The sequence below is a fragment of the Heterocephalus glaber genome, unplaced genomic scaffold (genome assembly GCF_053883595.1).
Source record: "Heterocephalus glaber isolate CG9 unplaced genomic scaffold, H.glaber_assembly_v1.0 deba00000071, whole genome shotgun sequence".
In the NCBI taxonomy this organism is placed as follows: Eukaryota; Metazoa; Chordata; class Mammalia; order Rodentia; family Bathyergidae; genus Heterocephalus; species Heterocephalus glaber.
In genome coordinates, this window is record NW_028258137.1 from 30,359,080 (window position 1) to 30,379,088 (window position 20,009).

Here is a 20,009-nt window from a genome sequence, read left to right on the forward strand (position 1 = left end):
GGAGCACAGATGGGTAGAGACCTGGCCTATTGTAACACTAATCATGACTTGTGTTATTAAACACAACTCAACCAGTAAAAAGTCAAGTTTTTTAATAATAATGTTTACATTTTTGGGTAAAATCTGAGTTTTTCATCAGGGTAAAATTATGGCTGACATTTCTTAAAGCTCAAATACAAATAAAAATGCTTAATCATATTTATTAATTTGCAAACTTATACTCAAACTATGATACTTCAAGCTATATTTGAGAACAAACAGGAAAAACAGAATTTTTTAATTGTCAAGAATTTTACGTAGTAAGTTTATTCAGTAACACAATATAATAGGAATATTACATTCACAAAAGTGTAGTAAAGGCATAAAATATTATCATAAAACAGGAAAACAATGGGATCATAATTAAGAACCTGATGGAAACCTTTTAATTTACAATTTTACTCTTTTATTATTCATAAAACTAATACAGTGGACCCTGAAGTTACGACTGGCCTGACATACGAACAACTTGGGTTAATTAGGTTAATGGAAGATTCATCTGCCTCTTGTTATTTATAGCATATACCCAGGTAAACATCCAGATCTCAGCTGTATTGACTTAGTTACAACCAGCCCTCAGGAACTGATCGAGTTCGTAAGTCAAGGGTTCATTGTATATTGTTTTGTTGGTGAAAAATAATGATGGTATTTGACTATTACACACATTCACCACGTGACAGACACCATTATAAATTACTTAATACTTACTTGTGCAATTTTTATGCAATAAGTAATAATTAACTATGCTCATTTAACACCTTTTTAAAATGCATTAAGACATATAAAAAGCAAATAATTACATATAATTAAGGATGAAATTTTCTGGTACTCCATTATTCAAGTACATATTTATCCATGAAATTAGAACACTAAGTGCTTAATATGTAAAACTAGTTTAAAGTCATGACTCTTGATTGCATATAATCTCCAATACTCTCATGAGACTTCACAGCTTCAAAAGACGCACTTTAAACAGCTAGCTGGAGGGTGAATCACTAATACATTCTGAAACATAGCCAAAACAAAGAGTTTGATTTCAAAGACTGAATTCAGAGTAAGAATCCACTACTTTTGTAAGTATATTAATAAATTGGTTCTTTGTTCAAAATCTCAAACATAAATGATATTAACAATATGTATCCATGAGACCCAATAAAAATGGCACTTCAGGGAAATTATTGCTTAGCCTAGAGAAAAAAATGTTACTGTTGGATTCCTGCCTAAGGCATAAATTGTGGTCATGCATTAATAAAGTAGGTTTTTTGATTCTCTAGCTTTTAGAGATATTTTGGAACCTTTTATGTTTTCCATGTAGATATTTTAGACAAGCTCTAAAATTTGAGAGGACAATTAACAAAATAAAACTCCTTCTTAGATGGTAAAATATATTAATTCTGTTATATAAATAGAACAAATCTGATTCATTTATTGGACAAGTGCTAGTTTCTGAACCATCCAGTTCAAATTAAATTCAACTCTGTGGCAAACAATTCATTTGCTCATTAGGTAATCAATGTTACTTTCAATAAGGCAATTCCCACTTAGCCTCTGGTCATAGCAGTCATCTTCAAAACAAAGTCCTAACCCTGTAGATCATGTAATAGGAAACAATTTCCTTAACAGGTGGTTTAAGGGAATCTGGAATAGAGATGCATGTTAAAGAGAATGTAAGTTCTTATGCAGTCTCATCTAATTAATGGAGCTCTTTCTTCCCATATGAAACTGATCCAAGAAACTGAAATTTAAATACAAACATTAATCTATGAAGTTAACAATAAAATATTCTGCAATATCTTTCAAACTCCTCATATTACTGTTTTTAAAGAAAAATGAACTAAAATATTTATACTGTATTAAAACCTTTACAGAGTTGATTAATGCTGACCAATAAATAGTAAGACCACTGTATATTTGGTTACGCAAATTATACTACAAATCCATAAAGATACAAAGTATTGATCACCAGTAAACCAACCAGCAAAATACAATGTAACACACACACAAAAAGGAATGTTACTTGGTATACGCCAGTGAATAAAAACAGTTTCAGTAAGAAAATCTATCAATATTATAAAAAGTTTTCTGCTTTAAATACCCTTACTCCATAAGCACATTTAAAATACTATTAATAAATGCATTTTTAATTTTAAGAAAAAGCCACTGCGTTCTCTTCACTGGGTATACTGTTTTCAGTCATCTTTTTTGTCTGAAGTACTTTCTTCACAATTTTCAGGGCTGACTTTATTACTTGCAACAGAAGGAGCTGTCTGTACTTCATTTGGCAATGAAAACACATGGCACGTCTGGAGATCTAAATATGTTGTAAATATCTTAGCATATTCTGGATGCCTCAGGGCAAAACTTTTGAATTCCTCTAGAAGACGAGAAAAAAAATCCAATAAATTAGGGTGAATCTCTTTTGGCACAGTATAGAGTAATAGATATCCTTAATCATGTCATAGAATTATTACAAAATTCTGTTCCCTAGCTCACAAATATTGCTGGTGAGAATATAAATTATGCAACCACTTTAGAGTTTATCCACTCACTAGTCAAGTCAAAGAGGCATACTGTATGACCCACTCTTTCTATTCTGAGGAACACAACCTAGAGAAATTGTGCATATTGTATACAGGGAGATATGTATGAGAATGTTCACAGAAATATTGCTAATATTAGGTTAAAACTAAAATACAATATTTAAAGAGGTACATTTCTGGGCTAGGGATGTAGCTCAGTGGCACAGTACTTATCTTGCATGTGTGAGGACCGAGATTCAATCCCACGTACTGATAGGATGTATACTTCTATAATGAAATGATAAAGTAAAACAAGGGAGAGATTTCTTTTAAAATCAGAGTGCAGTGTACTTCTGTAAGAGTGAGGAAGGGGTTGTGGTTAGGAAGGAATGCACAGGGAATTCTAGGTCTTGGGAAAGTTCTGTTTCCTGAATAGAAATGGTAGTTACAGGGGTGTTCATTTTATAAAACTTCATTGTTCTCCATATTTATGTTTTATCCCATTTTCTGGATTTATGTTATTTTTAGCATTAAAAATATTTTCAAAAGTTCTGCTACAAAGGACTTTCTATTACTGGCTTTCAAAACTATTTTAGCCCTTAACTCTGGCATACAAAGATGCAACTTTGAGAAGCAGAGCCTGAGCTTATACTCAACACAGTAGTGTCTAATAATATATATAACTATATATAATATATAACAATATATATAACAATCATATCACAAGACTTCTGAGTAGCAATTCTTTTTATATCAAGTGTTTAAGATTTAGGAGCTGACAGAAGCATAGAAGACTTACTAAGTTACCTATGAGGTCTTGGATCTCAAGCTTTCAATAAGCAGGAGTTTCTAAAATACAAAAATTTAAAAATTCCTCTATCCTTGCCTACATGAATCTATTTCAATGATGGAGAGGAATACTCAGATGACTTCTAAGGTAAGTGAGCAGGTGGATTGATTTACTGAAATCAAGAATTTTTAATTTCAAAACTTGTGCTCTTTCCAAAAGATCAAGATCCTCTGGTAGGGTGTCAGTGGCATTAAAGAGTAACTCATTTCTAAAAGTTGGCTATAAGTGGAATTGGGGCATTAATTTGACTAATGGAAAACGAAGAGCAAAAACAATTTAAAGGTTCACATTCACGACACTTCAGTACCTCTTTTTTAAGTAAAATTTACTTACATACCACAAACATTCCTAAAAAAGTTGAACTTATACAATATTGGGGAAGGGGATTCTTGCTTGAATATTCTGAAAAGAAACAGGCTGAATTCCAAAAAAGCAGACTTCCCTAAAAATTACTTAAATTAAGAGGTTAAAATTATGACTACTTATAAATCACTTTTAGTATCATCCTCTGAAATAGTTATTTCAAGTAATTTTGAAAATTTAGTACTTCAAAGTAGTGAACAATATTACTTATGAAAGGAAAATGGTCAGAGAAGAATTGGTACGCATGGATTTATGAACTATTATCTCAATACACATACTTTGCCACTTTATCCTTTTTGTTTTGTTTCATTTTGTTTTTTAATAAACTCAATACAGTAAAGACCCTTGGCACTTAATAACTCAAAGAAGAACATGGGGCAGCCTAAATGACAGTAATTAAAGATAGAGTAAAAGGAGTCTGTGATCTACTTTCCTCACCCAGTGAAGGTTACCAAGCTGAAACTTGTTGAACACCTAGGGAAAAGTAATTAAGGAAGGAAGGAGTCCTCTCCAGTCTGAGAGAAAATGTTGGGGAAGATAAGCCAGCCTGACTTCTATGACACATCAAAGTCAAGGCTGGAAACAATCACTGAGGTCTCTCTGCTGTGTGCTTTAGGATGACCACACTGCGAATAACAGGAAAACTGATTTTCCCTCCTATGGCTCTACCTGACTTATTCTGATGTGTAGGACTGAGCTATCAGTAGAGAAGACAGTCAGTGATGGAGGGACCTGCCATATACCAAGGTTCTTGTGAATACTTTCATAAACTGCTACAGCAAACATCCATAAATGGTTTAGCTATGATTATTGTTGGCACCTAGGTCCACACTCCTCTACTGTAGTCACAACCCAGTTTGATTAATTTGCCGAGTGTCACCTGTCACTTGACAAGCAGATATGAGAGGCACCTAGGTATACAGTCAACAGTGCAGGCTGTAAAGCCAAGCTGTCTTGGATTTTGAAGGCTAGCTCTCATAATTTTAGCCATTTGACCTAAGGAAAATTATTTAAATCTTTTTACTCATCAAAGAAAAGAATTCTGATTAAATAAATAGGTTTGCTGTAAACATTAAATGAGTTAATGTATTCAAAATGTTTAAGAGTGCCTAAACGTGTAAGTCCTCAATAATTAGCTACTGCTATTACTAACACACCACTACTATCCTTAGCCATTGTCATCATCATCATTATTATCATTACTATTGTTTCTACTGTTAATATAATTAATCAAGGGAAAAATGCTTTTATGAGCCTCAATTCATAGTCTGGATGCCCTCCTTCTAAACCAAGAGGCCTAACTGCCACTCACCATAGGAAATAGAGTCCCCTTGGGCAATTTCCTTGAAGAGACCAGAAACATCAAGATCAGGAACTCCCAGAGAAGCCTGCAGAATGGTAGAAAACTCTTCCTCTGTTATGCAGCCATCCTCGTCAACATCAAAGAGCTGAAGTAGAAAAAAATTAAGAGTTCCCTCAGAAGACTAGTGTTATGGAATGATCTTGGAAATAAACTCATTAATGATTCAAATATTTATTGTGTCAGGGGCTAAGATATGTGTATGAAGAAAGTATGGTCTCTGTTGCTCTTACAATATTAATAGTTTACTGGTACAGAGTTAAACTAAAGGCTATCCTACTACTAACTGCAAAAGGAAATGGAAGCCCTATGGGGAACACAATGAGTCCTAATAAAAGAGGTCCAAAGAGGCTTACTAGAGGAATTGATATCACAGTTGGCTCTTAGAACATGAAGAGATGTTACCAGAAGATATAGGAATGTCAGGTGACTGCCTCAGGTTCAAGTCAGGAGACTGAGATTAAGTAAAAATTAGGATAGTAGGTATATAACGCTTCACTTAATCATGTAGGACAATGATGGTGGTATGATCATATGTGAACTGAAGGAATTCTTTGAAGCAGAACATGGAGGATGGGTTAGTGGCAGGAAGTTGATAAGACTATAGGCAAGAAAAATAATTAATTCTAGGGTAGACAAGCAGGAAGAATAGGAAGGAAAGAATTTGTAAGCAGCAAAGATAGGACTTGCAGCAGAAATGGGCAATTATGGAAAGGAAGAAGCCAAAGATGTCTGAATTTTCTAGCTTGGGGAACTAAGTGAATGCTGGTTACATTAAGCAGGAGAGGGAAAACAGAAGAACAGGTATCAAATGAGATGAAGAGTTGGAACTGAACAGTTTAAATGAGTCAGAGTAGTCAGAAGTAAGAAAGAGAGTCAGATAGCAGTTCAGAAGACTGAGGAGGCTGCAGCTATGAATCTTGGTAAGAATTGGAACAATGAGTATGTTTGAGCTTACCTGTAGAGAATGTACAAAGTAAAGCAAGTAAGAACAACAGTTGAGATGTGTAAGGAAGAGGAACTGACAGACTTAGAAGCAGCAATTAGGAGAACCAGGAAGGAAGAGTATACATTCTAGATAAGTTAAGGGAAGTTTGCATGTCAAGAGAAAGAGACTTTGATAGTAGTACTGGCCAACAGAGCAAAATGCCACAGACAGGCCAAGCAAGAAGCAAAAAGGTTTTCTGGATTTGGCACTTAGGAAATTGTGATGACTTTAATAAACAGTTTGAGGAAACTGAATGCCAGAGAGTAGTGGAAATTAAGGAAGGAACAGAAGTGAAAAGTAAGGGGAACTGGCATGGAGACTTCTTTTTTTAAAATTATAGAATGAAAGTCAGGAGATAACAAATTAGCAGCCAAACTCAAAAGGAAGTTGTCTTTAGGAAGTATTACATTGAATAGGAGGGGAAGAAGCAGTAGAGTGGGATAGGCTGAAAAATCAAGCAGCAGAACAGGTGTAACATAGATAATTAATATCCCATAATCAAAGTCTTCTCCTGGATATTAAGAATTGAAAAGCTCTAATAGTCTAAATCTAAAGGTAAGGGAAAATAAAAGCTGAGGTTAACTATGAAATGCTGCCCAAAGAAAAGAATGAAAAAGGGTCCTTATATATAAAAGGATACTACTAAATGAAAAATAAAGTATGTAAAATATTTCCAAAACATAAAACATACTTGAAAAGAAAGGTTAAAAAATAAGCAATGCAAAGTATGACCTTTGCCTTACTGGAAAAAAAAAACACAACTAATTATGGTTGTAAGGCTTCCTTTCTTCTTGCCCCCATCCCAAACCAAGGTCTAGGCTAGACAAAATTCTCACGACTTCTTTAAAAACAATAATTACTGTGATTAAGGGCCAAGTTTTCTATCAGGTCTTTCATCGGTAAACCAAAAGTGACTATTTGCCCAGCTAAACTTGTAATTACATGTACAATTTCAAAACAGAAATATCTCGATTGGAATAAGTTAGCTATGTGTGTAATTTTAGGTTTTATGATGAATAAGTCTATAAAAGCTGAAGATCTTAAATTTTGGAAAATGTTCTGGCCCCTGCCTTATGACCATCTGCTAGGCATCAACCACTTAGGTTCTTTACAGATCTAGCAGTGAATTCAGTTGAAACTGATACAAAATAAAAAGTCAACTTAAAACTTTCTATTAATGACAGAACATTTGAAAATTCCTGAGGCTATCTCTGGTGGCCTGTAAGATATGAGAAAGAACTCTTGGCATAAGAATCTTTCTAGATAACAGAAGGGAAATAATCTTGTTGGAGTCACAGTGGAATAGTCTCAGAGAAAGTTAGAAAGAGGTGAGAACAGGAAACAGGGAGAGAGAAGGATCTGAGGCTCTCCTTTTATTTGGATGGAGTGAAAACTAGGTGGCTGCACAACAGCCAGAGTGGTAGGACAAATAGGGAGATTAGGATTCTTTCATATTTGAAAGATGACTACAGGTGCTTAGAACTCAAAGGAAAGATCATATTTAAATACTAACAGATGAAGCACCTTTACTCTCTGATAAAACACACTTTGGAACATATTCTTTTCTCTCCTCTGTAAGTGGCAAGTAAAATCTGGGACCTTACAATTCAAACTTTTATCAGACTCTGCTGGGGACTAGGGACATGCATTTTACTCATTCTCCTCCAATTTATATCACTATATTGCTGTGAAAACATACGTGATACTAAGGGAAGATATGCAGGGTAGAAACTTGGGACATTTATGATGGTGTTCACCTGACAATCCCATAACAAAATAAATTCCAGCAGCCAAATGCCACTTAAAATATCTCTGACATGCCGGACTGAGAAAATAAGGACAGATCAGAACTTTTCACATAGTGAATTAGGATGACTAGTGACAAGTGGTGTTTATTTATAAACCTTACTGGGGGCTTCAAAATGAGGAGGCTGAAAAGAAATAATTTTAAGTTAATTTGTTCAATCATCTGCTCCTCAATCTTGATGTTGTTACCCAGGCTGCTTCCTTTTCTGCTTAAACGAATGCTTGTGTTTTCTTTATTCTCAGCAGCAACTGACTTAATAACATTATTCTCCTCTACATGTCACAGCAGGTCTTCCAATTTTCAAATAATACACTTAGAGTCAACACTTGTTTACAAAGCAGACCGAGATGTTGTCAGCGAAGTTGACAGTACCTTAAATGCCACCTGGATGATCTCCTCTGTGTTGGCAGGGTTGCACAAGACAGCTAGGCCAATCACGTACTCTCTGAAGTCGATACTGCCATCATTATTCTGTGAAAGGATGGGAGAAGTCAATCAGGAAGCCCACTAGTTAGAATACTGTTAACCAGGCTGCAAGCTAAAATTTTAGTAACCCTGCAGCTCAACATCATAATGCTCTGAGTCCATCTGGACAAAAATTCTCACTGAAATGGAATAGTAAGCAAATGACCTGCCCATTCTCAACTCAAAAGGAAGAAAAGAATATGCTCTCTTTAGCAATAAATATAAACATTTTGTAACTGAGGCCATTTAGAGTGATCCTTCAGCTCCCGTGGCAGTTCCTGAGCTCAACCTTGCCTTGATGGAGCCCTTCCAGGGAAGTCTAGATAAACTTTCATCTTTAGTAGGACCAAAGTATTTATTCCACCATTAAAAGTAATCCTGCCACAATGGCCAGCAACCCTCCATATTTAGAAAATAAAGGGTAAGGGAAAGGGGAAACTTAGGCATTAATTGAGCTACATTCTTTCTTTTTTCTTAATTTTCAGTAAACCTGTAGCAATGGAAGCAAACTTGGGAACATCAATAATCCTCTGGGGGTGGGGAGGGAGGTACCAAGTCTCAGAAGATCCTGTACTTTAAAGCTAATGAAAGTGAAACCTAGCTAGGATGATCTATCTCAGGAGGCATTTCATGCTGATAATATAAAAGAAAGGATTAATAAGTCTAATCAAGGCTCACTGAATATAGTTTTTTCCTTACATTAACCATTCATCTAGACAAAAACAAAAAGGATAAAAATAGAAAGAGAGCTTAAGATGGGAAGAAATGGAGAGAGAGAGAGAGAGAAATAAGGCAGAAAGTGAGGAGCAATGAAGGAAGAGAAAACAGTTTAAAAGAAAGAGGGAGAAGAAGAAAAAAATGAGATGGAAAGTGTGAGAGAGCAATGGAAAGAAAATGGAAGGAGAAACAAGGGCAGTTGTAAACAAGCACTGTGATTATAGTCCTAGGTGTTAGAATGATTCTGAGAGAAAAATCTTCAAGTGATGAATTCCCAGATAAAACAAGTGCCAATAACAACAAAGCTGATGCAATACTTAATTTGTCAGGCTAACAAATAAGTATCAACCAGAGACTGATCTTTAACTGTGACTAAGTATCTACACTTCACTCATCAAAAGTTCCTTTAAGGCAAAGATTGCTTTCTTTGTGTGGTAGTATATACCCATTGGCTAGCATGTTGACAGCTGCTTAAAAAAAAGAGTATTTTTTACCCATGACTCTGGGTTTATAGAACCTTCACTTTAAAACACTATGGTAAGCATTTATAGCTGGGCTTTCCTAGATGAACTTAGGAAAGGGAGAGATTTTGAAGCTCTCAAAATGGTGTGCAACTTTTGTATGTACATTTTTCTAGGAAAAGATTGGATAGCTTTCAAATATTCCTTAAACAACCAACTCTCAAAAAAGTCAAGAATGACTTTCATTATATTATTTTTTGGCAGGGTGAAAACTAAAAGGAATAATAATTTAATTTCAGCTTCCCACTAGAGAAAGCAGAAACAGAGGTTTCGAGATTTCCCTAAGTAATAAAGTTTATTCCCAAGACAAAAACTATTACCCAATTTTCTATTTGTTTGAAAACCAGACTACAAGAGAACTGTTTGTTTTCTTCCTTTCTTTAATCAACTTTATTGACGTACCATTTACATTCAACAAAATGCATCCATTTCAAGTGTATAGTCTGATTAACAAATGGACACATAAGTACAACTATTACCAAAATCAATATCTACATTTCATCACCACAGAGGTTTCAGACAAGGAAGAGTTTTAAAGAAAACAAGTTCTTTCTTCTGCCACCATCAGTTAGCTTTTTAATGTACTATGGAGGGCTGTTTTTAGTAAGCATTAGAGGTTGAGGGGCTTTTAGAATCAGGCATATTGTTCAATATAAATAAATTTCTTCTGCAATTGGTTTTTCCCACTAAACAATACAGAAGTTTTGAATAGAAATTCTAAAGAATAGATCTACAATATGTTGTATGCACACTAAAGTTAATCACAGATTATCTATATGGAATACTCCTTTGTATCTTTATTGTGAGACATTCAATACTACCAAACCCTATGTATAATATAAACCAAACATTATAACTCATTATGCAGACAGAGAAATGTAAATGTAATGGATCCTTAATATGTAGTCACAGAACAAGGTAACATTCCAGAATGTTTATTTTCATTAATAATCTTACACAGAATGGTTTTGACTGACAAGATTAAGTTAAAGTAGACTCTTGATTCAATCACTTAAGAAAATGTACAGAAGTTTTTGTTCTAGTAAAATGAAGAGAAAAAAGTAGCATGGAATTATTCTGAGAGATTATCTTATTGGATTAATAAAATATACAATGTTCAAGTTCCAAATTCAGAATAACACAATTTGGAACCGGAAGAAATATTAGAAATCTAATATCATCAATCAATTTCATCATTTTTACTAATGAATAAACTGATATACATAAGTTTCACTTAAGGTTACAAAGCTCACTATGACCATAACTGCAATTAAAATTTAGGTAGTCTGGAGAGGCCCACCCAGATACCACTGGTAAGTACATGCAGACCCAGCCAGAAGCCCTTGTGGACAACAGGCACAGGTGCCCAGGTCCTGGCCAGGGCCCTGCCCAGACACCAGGGTTTTGGGAGCACAGCCCCTAACCAAAGGCCCTCCCAGACAACAGGTAGGCAAGTGGGCAGGCTCCAGCCAGAAGAATGGCCAGATACCATCCAAAGTGTGCATAGGCCCCAGCCAGAACTGTACCCAGACAACAGCACAGCACAGAGAGCCATAAGGCCACCATCCTGAACCCAGGAATTGGCACAGTGGTGAGCAGCAGAGAGAAGGCCTCTCTGAGGCTTGCAGAGAATTGAAGCCACCTGGGTAAGTAAAGGGTCGCCTCAACAAAGGCACAGCAGACTAAATCTAATGAAATGAGAAGACACATAAACAAGACCCAAAAACCCGACCTCCAGATCACCTAAGGCAACCCCAAGGGGCAACAAGCTGGAACAATCTGATACTTAACCATCTGGACTCCATGAACTGGCAATTAAAGAGAATCTGGAAAAAATAAAACCAGAAATAATTTCTCAGATAACAACAGAGATTGTATCCATAGAGAAAGACATGATTAATAACTCTAGAGCAGACACTGATAAAAAATAGAGGAACATGATAGAATCCCAACATAGGAAATAAATGGAATCCATAAAATAGATGCAAACAGAATGCCAGGAGATTAAAAACCTCATTGGAAGTTTACACAGCACAGTGAGCCAATGTGAAGACAGAATATCAGATAAAGAAGACAGGATTGCAATTAGTGACCAGGAAAAGAAAAATTTCTTTAAAATAGTAAGGGATCATGAGAAATCAATCCAGCAGCTGTGAGATGATACAAAGAAGGATAACGTAAGACTGATTGAAGTCAATGAACAGGAGATAGTGCAAATGACATAAAAAAAAAAACTGTTCACAGAAGTAATGGCAGAAAACCTCCCAAGCAGGAGAAAAGAATTTGGCATACAAAAAAGTGAGGTATATAGAACTTCAATGAACTGTGATAAAAAAATCTACACCTAGGCATATAATAGTTAAGATTCCAGAAACCCAACAAAACAACAAAATACTATAAGCACTTAGAAAAAAGAAACAAATCACATACAAAGGAAAGCCCATCAGAATCACAGCAGACTTCTCAACACAAATGTTCAAGTCAAGAAAAGCCTGGAGTGAAGTACTTCAAGCCCTAAAGGAAAACAACCTCCAACCCAGATTGACATACCCTGCAAAATTACATTTCAAAATTGATGGAGAAATAAGATACTTTCATGAAAAAGAGCACCTGAGGAACTTCATGAATATCAAGCCAGCACTCCAAAACATTTTAAACAATATCCTAGAAAAAGACAATGAGGATCACAACTCCAGGAAGAACAGCAGAATAAATCCATCAGGTAAGACAAGAAAAATAAATGCAAAAGGGGAGAATCCAACAAGAGGAAAAAGTCATGACAATGATAAATCAATTACATATCAGGTATAACCATCAATGTTAATGGTCTCAATTCACCAATCAAAAGAAATAGCCTGGCAGAATGGGACCGGAAGCAAGATCTAACAATACAAGAAACACACTTAATTAAAAATGAAACTTTTAGACTGAAAGTTAAAGGGTGGAAAACAATACTCCATGTGACAGGAACCTGAAAAAAAGCAGGAGCAGCTATCTTATTTGCAGATAAAATGGACTTCAAACCAACACTAATTAAGAGAGACAAAAAGGGCCACTACATCCTTGTAAAGGGAACAATCCAAGAGGACGAGATGACAATCATAAATATATATGCACCAAATACTAGTGCACCTAACTGTATAAAACAAATATTAATGGACATGAAAAAATCAAATAAGCACTAATACAATAGTAGTGGGAGACCTCAATAACCCACGGTCACAAATAGACCAACTAGACAAAAAATAAATAATGAAATACTAGAACTCAACCAAACTCTTGAACAAATGGACTTAACAGATGTTTACAGAGTGTTCCACCCCACAAAATCAGAATACACATTCTTTACAGCTGCACATGGTCTTTCTCCAAAATAGACCACATACTTGCTCATAGAACATGTTTAAGTAAGTGCAAAGGAATCAAAGCTATCCCCTGTATATTATCAGACCATAGTGTGATGAAATTGGAAACCAATAGCAAAAGAAACTATAAGAATTTCATAAACACATGCAAACTGAACAACACTTCTGAACAACCAATGGGTCACAGAGGAAATTAAAGAAGAAATCAGACAGTTTCTACAATTAAATGACAATCTCAATGCAACATACTGGAATCTATGAGACACAGTGAAAACAATCTTACAAGGGAAATTCATAGCAGTGAATACTCACATTAGGAAAACTGAATGAGCTCAAATAAAAAACCTAATGCTAAACCTCAAGCATCTAGAAAATGAAGAGCAGGACAAACCCAATGCTCATACAAGGGCAGAAATTATAAAGATCATAGCAGAAATCAATGTATCAGAGACTAAGAGAATGATACAAAAAAAAATCAATGAAGCAAAGAGTTGGTTCTTCAAAAGAATAAGCAAAATTGATAAACTCTTAGCAAATCTTATTTAAAAAAGGAAAGGAAAGGCCCAAATCCATGCAGTTAGGAATGGAAAGGGTGAAATTACAATGGACCCAGCAGAAATCCAGAGGATCATCAATGCCTACTTTGAGAACCTATACACCACTAAGATTATATACACCAAAGAAATAGATAGATTTCTAGATAGGTATGAATTACCAAAGTTGAACGAAGAAGATATAAAAATTCTAAACAACCCAATATCAATCAACAAAATTAAAAACTTTCTAACTAAGAAAAGCCCAGGTCCTGATGGTGTCACTGCTGATTTCTATAAGATATTTAGAAAGATATCCTTTCCTCCTGGGTAGGAAGAATCAATATAGTGAAAATGGCCATACTTCCAAAACTGCTGTATAGATGCAATGCAATCCCAATTGAAATTCCAAGAGCATACTTCACAGAACTTGAGGAAACAATCCAAAAATTCATTTGGAACCAGAAGAGACCTAGAAAAGCAAAAGCAATTCTAGACAACAAAGACAAGGTAGATAACTATACTACAAAGCTACTGTGATAAAAACAACATGGCACTGGCAAAGAAACAGATGGGAGGATCAGTGGAACAAGATGAGAAGATGCAGAAACAACTCCAGACATACTCAGCCACCTCATCTTCGACAAGAAGCCAAACACCCTCACTGGTGGAAAGATAGCTTCTTTAATAAATGGTGCTGGAAAAATTGGGTTTCAACTTCCCAAAGATTAAAACTAGAGCTATATCTCTCACTATTCACTAAACTAAAATGAAAATGGATTACAGATCTAAATATTAAAACAGAAACACAAAATCGGTTGGAAGAGAGCCTAGGTAGAACTCTTGAAGACACTGGCATAGGGAAGGATTTCATGAACAAAACCTCACTTGTATGTAAATTAGCATAAAGAATCAACAAGTGGGATATCATCTTATTAAAAAGCTTCTTCACAGCAAGAAAAATCACCAACAGTATGAAGAGGCAACCACAATGTGGGAAAAAATTTTTACCAGCTGTTCCTCAGACAAAGGTCTACTATCTAGAATAAATAACTTTAAAAAGATCAGGAAAAAGGAACCCTTCTCCACTGTTGGTAGGTGTGTAGACTGGTGCAACCACTGTGGAAATCACTATGGAGACACCTCAAAGAACTAAGATTAGAGGTCCCATTCAACCCAGCTCCTTCCCTGCTGGGTATCTTCCCAAAAGAATGAAAAGAATTGTACCACAGTGATATATGTACACCCATGTTCATAGCAGCACAGTTTGTAATAGCTAAAACTTGGAAACAGCCCAATTGCCCATCACCTGGAGACTAGATAAAGAAAATGTGTTTTTTTAAATAAGATTGAGTATTACTCAGCTATAAAGAATGAGAAACTAGAGACATTTATAGCTTAATGGTTGCACATTGAGGCCATACTCTTGAGTGAAATAAATAGGACACATGTGTAAATATGAATAGTTTCTCTGATATGAGAAATTGAAAGTATAAATAAGGATCAAAATGTATAATAGATAATGTGAAATAGGAAGAAAAGGTCCAAAGTGGAAGGGGAAATGGGAGGAGTAGGGGAAAGGAAAGAACAGAAAGGAATAAATATGAGAAAAGAAAAAAATGGAAACAACATCTTTGTAAATATAGAGGGGTGGAGGTGTTGAAGGGAGAGCAGGGGAATGGGGAAAAAATAAGAACCAAGATATATTATGTAAAGGCACAAATTCCCAATAATGAAAGTCAACATATTTTATACCTAAAACATACCAATAAAATTAATGAATAAAAACAATTTAGGCAGTCTGACTACCAATCACTCAAACTAAGGCAAATAGTTTGATAAAATATATTCCCAAAACCAAAAAAAGTTTAGATAGCAACATATACTTTATTTAGTTTAAATCATTTTCATGGTAAAACATTTATTTCACAAGTCTGAAGTTCTTTCCTTTAAAAATTTACTGAATTCACCAGAAGAATTATGAACTTAAATTAAAAATCCAGTCTAGAAAATATTTCAGAGCCACATTTCAAAGGAAGAGACCAGTTATCTGGAGGAAGACCCTGTTCCTTCCTGTATCAATCTGGAGCCCAGGAATGCTGTGAAATTACACTGAGTCCCAGGAAATCTCTAGACTTGGGCCTCCTCTCTTCCCAGGAAGTCAGCAGGATCAGAAAAGCTTGGAAATGCATGTAGGGTGCACAGGGGGCCACAATTACCCAACACCTTTCATCTACTCATCCACACCCTGCTGGTCAGTGGGAAGTTCTAAGCCACTTATTCAAACACTCCCCATTCAAAACTTTAGAAAGAATAAATGGTCTGATTGTCAGTGATCAGTTCTTTCAGTTTATTTCACAGTTGGATTCATTCAAAATTTGTATTCATAAGAAATCAGATACTCTATTGAACTTTTTAAATCTAGCAATATTTAAGGATATGGTTTTTGGTCAGTATAGTTATAGGAAAATGGAAACATTTATTTACATAGTCTTTAACATAGCATGGATGTATCCATTAATGTAAATTTAAATGTTAAAAATGAGAATTTTTAACAGCTTAAGCTGTTCAGCTCAACCAAACTTTTTTGTTGATAGTTTCAATAAATTTTTGATTTAGTTTTAGAAAATAACAAAAAAGAATATGGTTTTAAATACATTTTGCAATGGTAAATTGCCAAGAATAGGGAGTATTTTCTCACTGTTGTTTTGTAATTGATGTAATATAATCTCTGCAAATGAACAATAATCAATGTCCTAAAAATAATTTTAAGATGTTTACATAAAACAATTTAATTTTCAGCAACCCACCATGAGCGAAATCTTTAAATCTTTTAAGATAATGTATAAATCCAAATGAGTATTATTACTGAAATACAGTAAATTATCAGCTCTTTTAAAAAATCAGGGAAAAGGTATACTTTCTACCTGGATATTCTGACTACAAGTACACTTCCACCCACATACATAAATATATGTTTGGTTACTTGGAGAAATCTAGAGCTTGGGGTGAATTTTCTAGTATCCATGCTTGTGTGTGAGGTTATTTATGTAAATTTGATACAAATTCAGTGGAGAAACTTAGCTTCTGGAGTTTCTCCATGGATGTACTGGGAGAGAAACATAAAAGCAGATAATCCCTCAACTTGACGAACAAGAGACTTAATACCACCCCTAGTATGAGATGTTTATGTTAACTTTTATAAAATATTTAAAATGAAGTTTGGAACAAAAAATGCAACCACAAATTGTGCTTTCCTTAAGAATTACGTTAAAAAATTGTTATAAACTTAATATTCTGAGTCCTTAAAAGACATCTTGGCAGCTTTCGCCCTCTCCTGGCTGCTCTCCTATACTTATTCCTGACATATTCCTGGGGTAATTCTAAAATAGGGAGATTGATATTAATGTGTGGTTGCTGGCAGTAACCTCCTGCTTATATAACCACACCTGGTCTAAGTAGCTTGACAGACCAAGCTGAATTACAAGTCCCTTGAGGTAAGCGAATGTGATTTCTGTGCTTGGCTCAGTTCAGAATTATATGTGCATGGAGTTTCATAAATATTATATGATGGTGATGATGGTAAATGTAGAGGGCAAACACCAACTTCTCCCAGTGTTCACTGGGGATTTCTAACAGGCAGATAGGGGCTCTTAATAGGCTAGTTACATGATTTCCACAGTGACAACTTTCTTCTAAAATAGTGAAAGGAAAAGAAAGAATTTATCTTTGTGCTCAGGAAGACCCTTCAAAGTAACTTGGCACAGAGGGACTGTATTAAAAGAGCACCAGAAGGGGTGGAGATCAAGTAAATAGCAGGCACAGGAACTGAGCATTTGCAAATGCAGCCTCTTGCTGAATCTACTTGCACAAAGATCATGAATTCTGCTTGCTCCCCTATAACAGCCTATATCAAAATTATAAAATCAAAATAAGGGCTATACACAAGAAAGGTTAAGACTAGTAGACTAGTCCAGTTTAGGGGTGACAGTTTCTCACTATTCCTGTCTTTCTTTTCCTCAACAATGGCAACATTGACTCTTCTGTTTGGCCTCAGTTTTAGCTGAGACACATTTGAAAAACAGTGAAAGATAGCCATACTTCAAAGCAGTTAAGGCTGTCAACTTTGGACGCTTATTAGACTCATCAGGGAAGCTTTGAGAATATTCATCTATGGGCCCCACCTCTATAGAAACATGTTTAACTTATTTAGAGTGGGTTCAGGTATTAGTCTTTCTAAAGAATTCTTCTAGTGATCTGAAATTGCAGCCAGGGCAAGGAACCACTGCAATAAGAGTCAATAATATTTGTTCTGCATATTGCTTTATATCCCATTTAACTGATTATCATTTGTATTTTTTGTTTTTCTGCCTACAATTTTCAAAGGAAGCAAAAGAATTTTCCTTGCTCTAAGGTAGGGCAAGACACGACAAGAGTTGCCTAGCTAACAACTGTTAGGCATGCCTCACTCTGTATGAAATATGTATGAGTGATCATTTGGATTCATTAAGGCAGCCAAAGATGTTTATGACACGTGTATACCCTTTTATTCCTCCATGCCTTTGATTTTCTCTATGAACATATCAAAACAAAACTAGCATAGGTTTATTTTACTAGAAAATAGAACCAAAAACTCTAGAATTTTAGATAGTTGCTCCATCATTTTAAAAAATGTTACACTTACATAAAATTGCTTAACTTCACATTTCTGAAACTGATTCTACACAAATAAATAGGTTCCCTAGAAAGCACTTTTCATTTTTTTTACAGAATAGAAAGACCAGATGTGAAATTATGAGAAAAACAGATATTTAACTTCCCTCTACACCTTTGTATAAATCTTTTTTTTTTTTTTTGGTACCGGGATCGAACTTGGGTCCTTCTGCTTGGAAAGCAGGCGGTGGAACCACTAAGCTAAATCCCTGGCCCATCTACACCTTTGTAAAGGGAAAAAACATACCTCCTGAGTGCTTTGATTTATTCCAGCATTTCTTAAAAATTTAATTATTAATAACAGCCACAACAATGATAAATTTCCAACTCCTTGGAATCCATTCACAGAATAAGCAACAACCTTTAAAAATCTACCCCATTCCTCCCAGTCACATATATGTCTATATAAATCCAATATTTTAAAAAGCTGACATACAAACCACTCAAAACAATTTTCGTTTTAAAAAAAAACTTTTAATTAAGCCGTAAAAGGAAGCCAACAATCAGAAATGTGTAGGGTTATGAAACCTCTCCGTGAAATGACTGCTGCTGGAAGGGTGACAGCAACTGTGGACAGTGTGGCAAGGTTCTCAGCAGTCTTGTCCTCCAGGGAGACCTCGGTTCTCTGCTCACTTCAGGAATACATGGTCAGCTGCAGCCATTCTCTGATAGACACCTGAATCAGGCCATCTGCATCTCTGTCCAGAGACTTGAAGGCACGAAACATGGCATCCAGGCGGACCAGGCAGCTGATGAAGTTGTTAAAATCCATACCTCCGTCATCCTCAGCATACCGTCGGAGAATCATTTGGTAAAGTTGTTCATTTAGCTGGAAGCCAGCTTCCTGCAGAGCTTCCTGCAGCTGAGAACTTTTCAGAAACCCCGAGTGGTCTCTGTCATACTCCTTATAGACACACTGCCACTTCTTGATGTTATTCCACAGATACTTAAATTCTTCAAAGCCCAGCTTCCCAGTGGTGTCACTGTCCATAACAGATACAATGCTCCGGCAGGTGTCAAGACTAAAGCCATCGGTTTTGAGTTCCTTGTGCTTAGAAAGGACTTTGTTGAGGATATTCATCAAGTCAGTGGCACCCACCTCCATGTCTGGTCCAGCCAGCTGTGCAAATTGTTGCCGAAACCGCCTAACTTCCTCACTTTCGGAAGCCTCCACATTGGTGAAATGCTGAGGAGTGGGAGGTGGTTCTGGAGTGTATTGAGCTGCAGCAGCCTCGCTGATGAAATTCACAATTCCTCCTACTAGCCCTCCAATATTTCCTCCTCCTCCTCCTCCTCTTCTCTGACCACCTCCAAGAAGGCCTCCCAGAGCTTCTCCAAGGCCCCGTCCTGCCCCTTCCAAAAAAGCCTTTGCAACAAACATGCTGTCAGTTTAACAAGCAAGGATAAAGACTGCGTTAATCTTGGAGATAGTATGAAGAGAACTGAATGGAGTCTTGGTGGCTTACATGTGGAAGAACTGGATTTTCTGTACCTGCTTGCTCAGATACCACGCCTCACGGTGATATTTCATCTTCAAATGAGGCTGCCAGATTCCACTAGGTCCTAGCACCTGCCATAGTTTAGAGGTATCCATAAAACTGTTTTCCATGCTTATAGATAAATATTCCTAAATTGTGTCATAGCACATTTGAATATTTTAAATAGAAAATATAAAACTATACATTTCTATATGTCATTGCTTTCTTAGCACCTAAAAGATGCCATGTATTTTCCTAACAGAAGATAAAGTGACTTAATTAAAACACTAG

General features: G+C 35.7%; 2 protein-coding genes across 4 annotated transcripts in view; both read right to left on the reverse strand.

The window, feature by feature from the left end:
• Window positions 1–75: 75 nt before the first annotated feature.
• Window positions 76–20,009, reverse strand: part of Lpcat2 (lysophosphatidylcholine acyltransferase 2) — a 71,908-nt gene continuing 51,974 nt past the window's right edge. For 2 of the 3 annotated variants that reach the window (XM_004847910.3, XM_087206398.1), the window contains exons 12-14: window positions 8,299–8,397; window positions 5,084–5,219; window positions 76–2,413 (exon numbers count right to left, since the gene is read on the reverse strand). In XM_004847910.3, the coding sequence (XP_004847967.1) occupies window positions 2,229–2,413; window positions 5,084–5,219; window positions 8,299–8,397 (420 nt within the window). In that variant the 3' untranslated portion in view covers window positions 76–2,228. The remainder of the gene's footprint in view (window positions 2,414–5,083; window positions 5,220–8,298; window positions 8,398–20,009) is intronic. The other variant, XM_087206419.1, reaches the window with a different exon arrangement.
• Window positions 18,390–19,740, reverse strand: Capns2 (calpain small subunit 2). The gene has a single exon (XM_004847909.3). It carries the CDS (start codon window positions 19,619–19,621, stop codon window positions 18,875–18,877), a length of 747 nt encoding a protein of 248 aa, XP_004847966.1. The 5' UTR covers window positions 19,622–19,740; the 3' UTR covers window positions 18,390–18,874.

Bases quoted from the DNA above. Each gene is read 5' to 3' on its own strand.
- Capns2 (XM_004847909.3), bottom strand. From the start codon at position 19,621: ATGTTTGTTGCAAAGGCTTTTTTGGAAGGGGCAGGACGGGGCCTTGGA.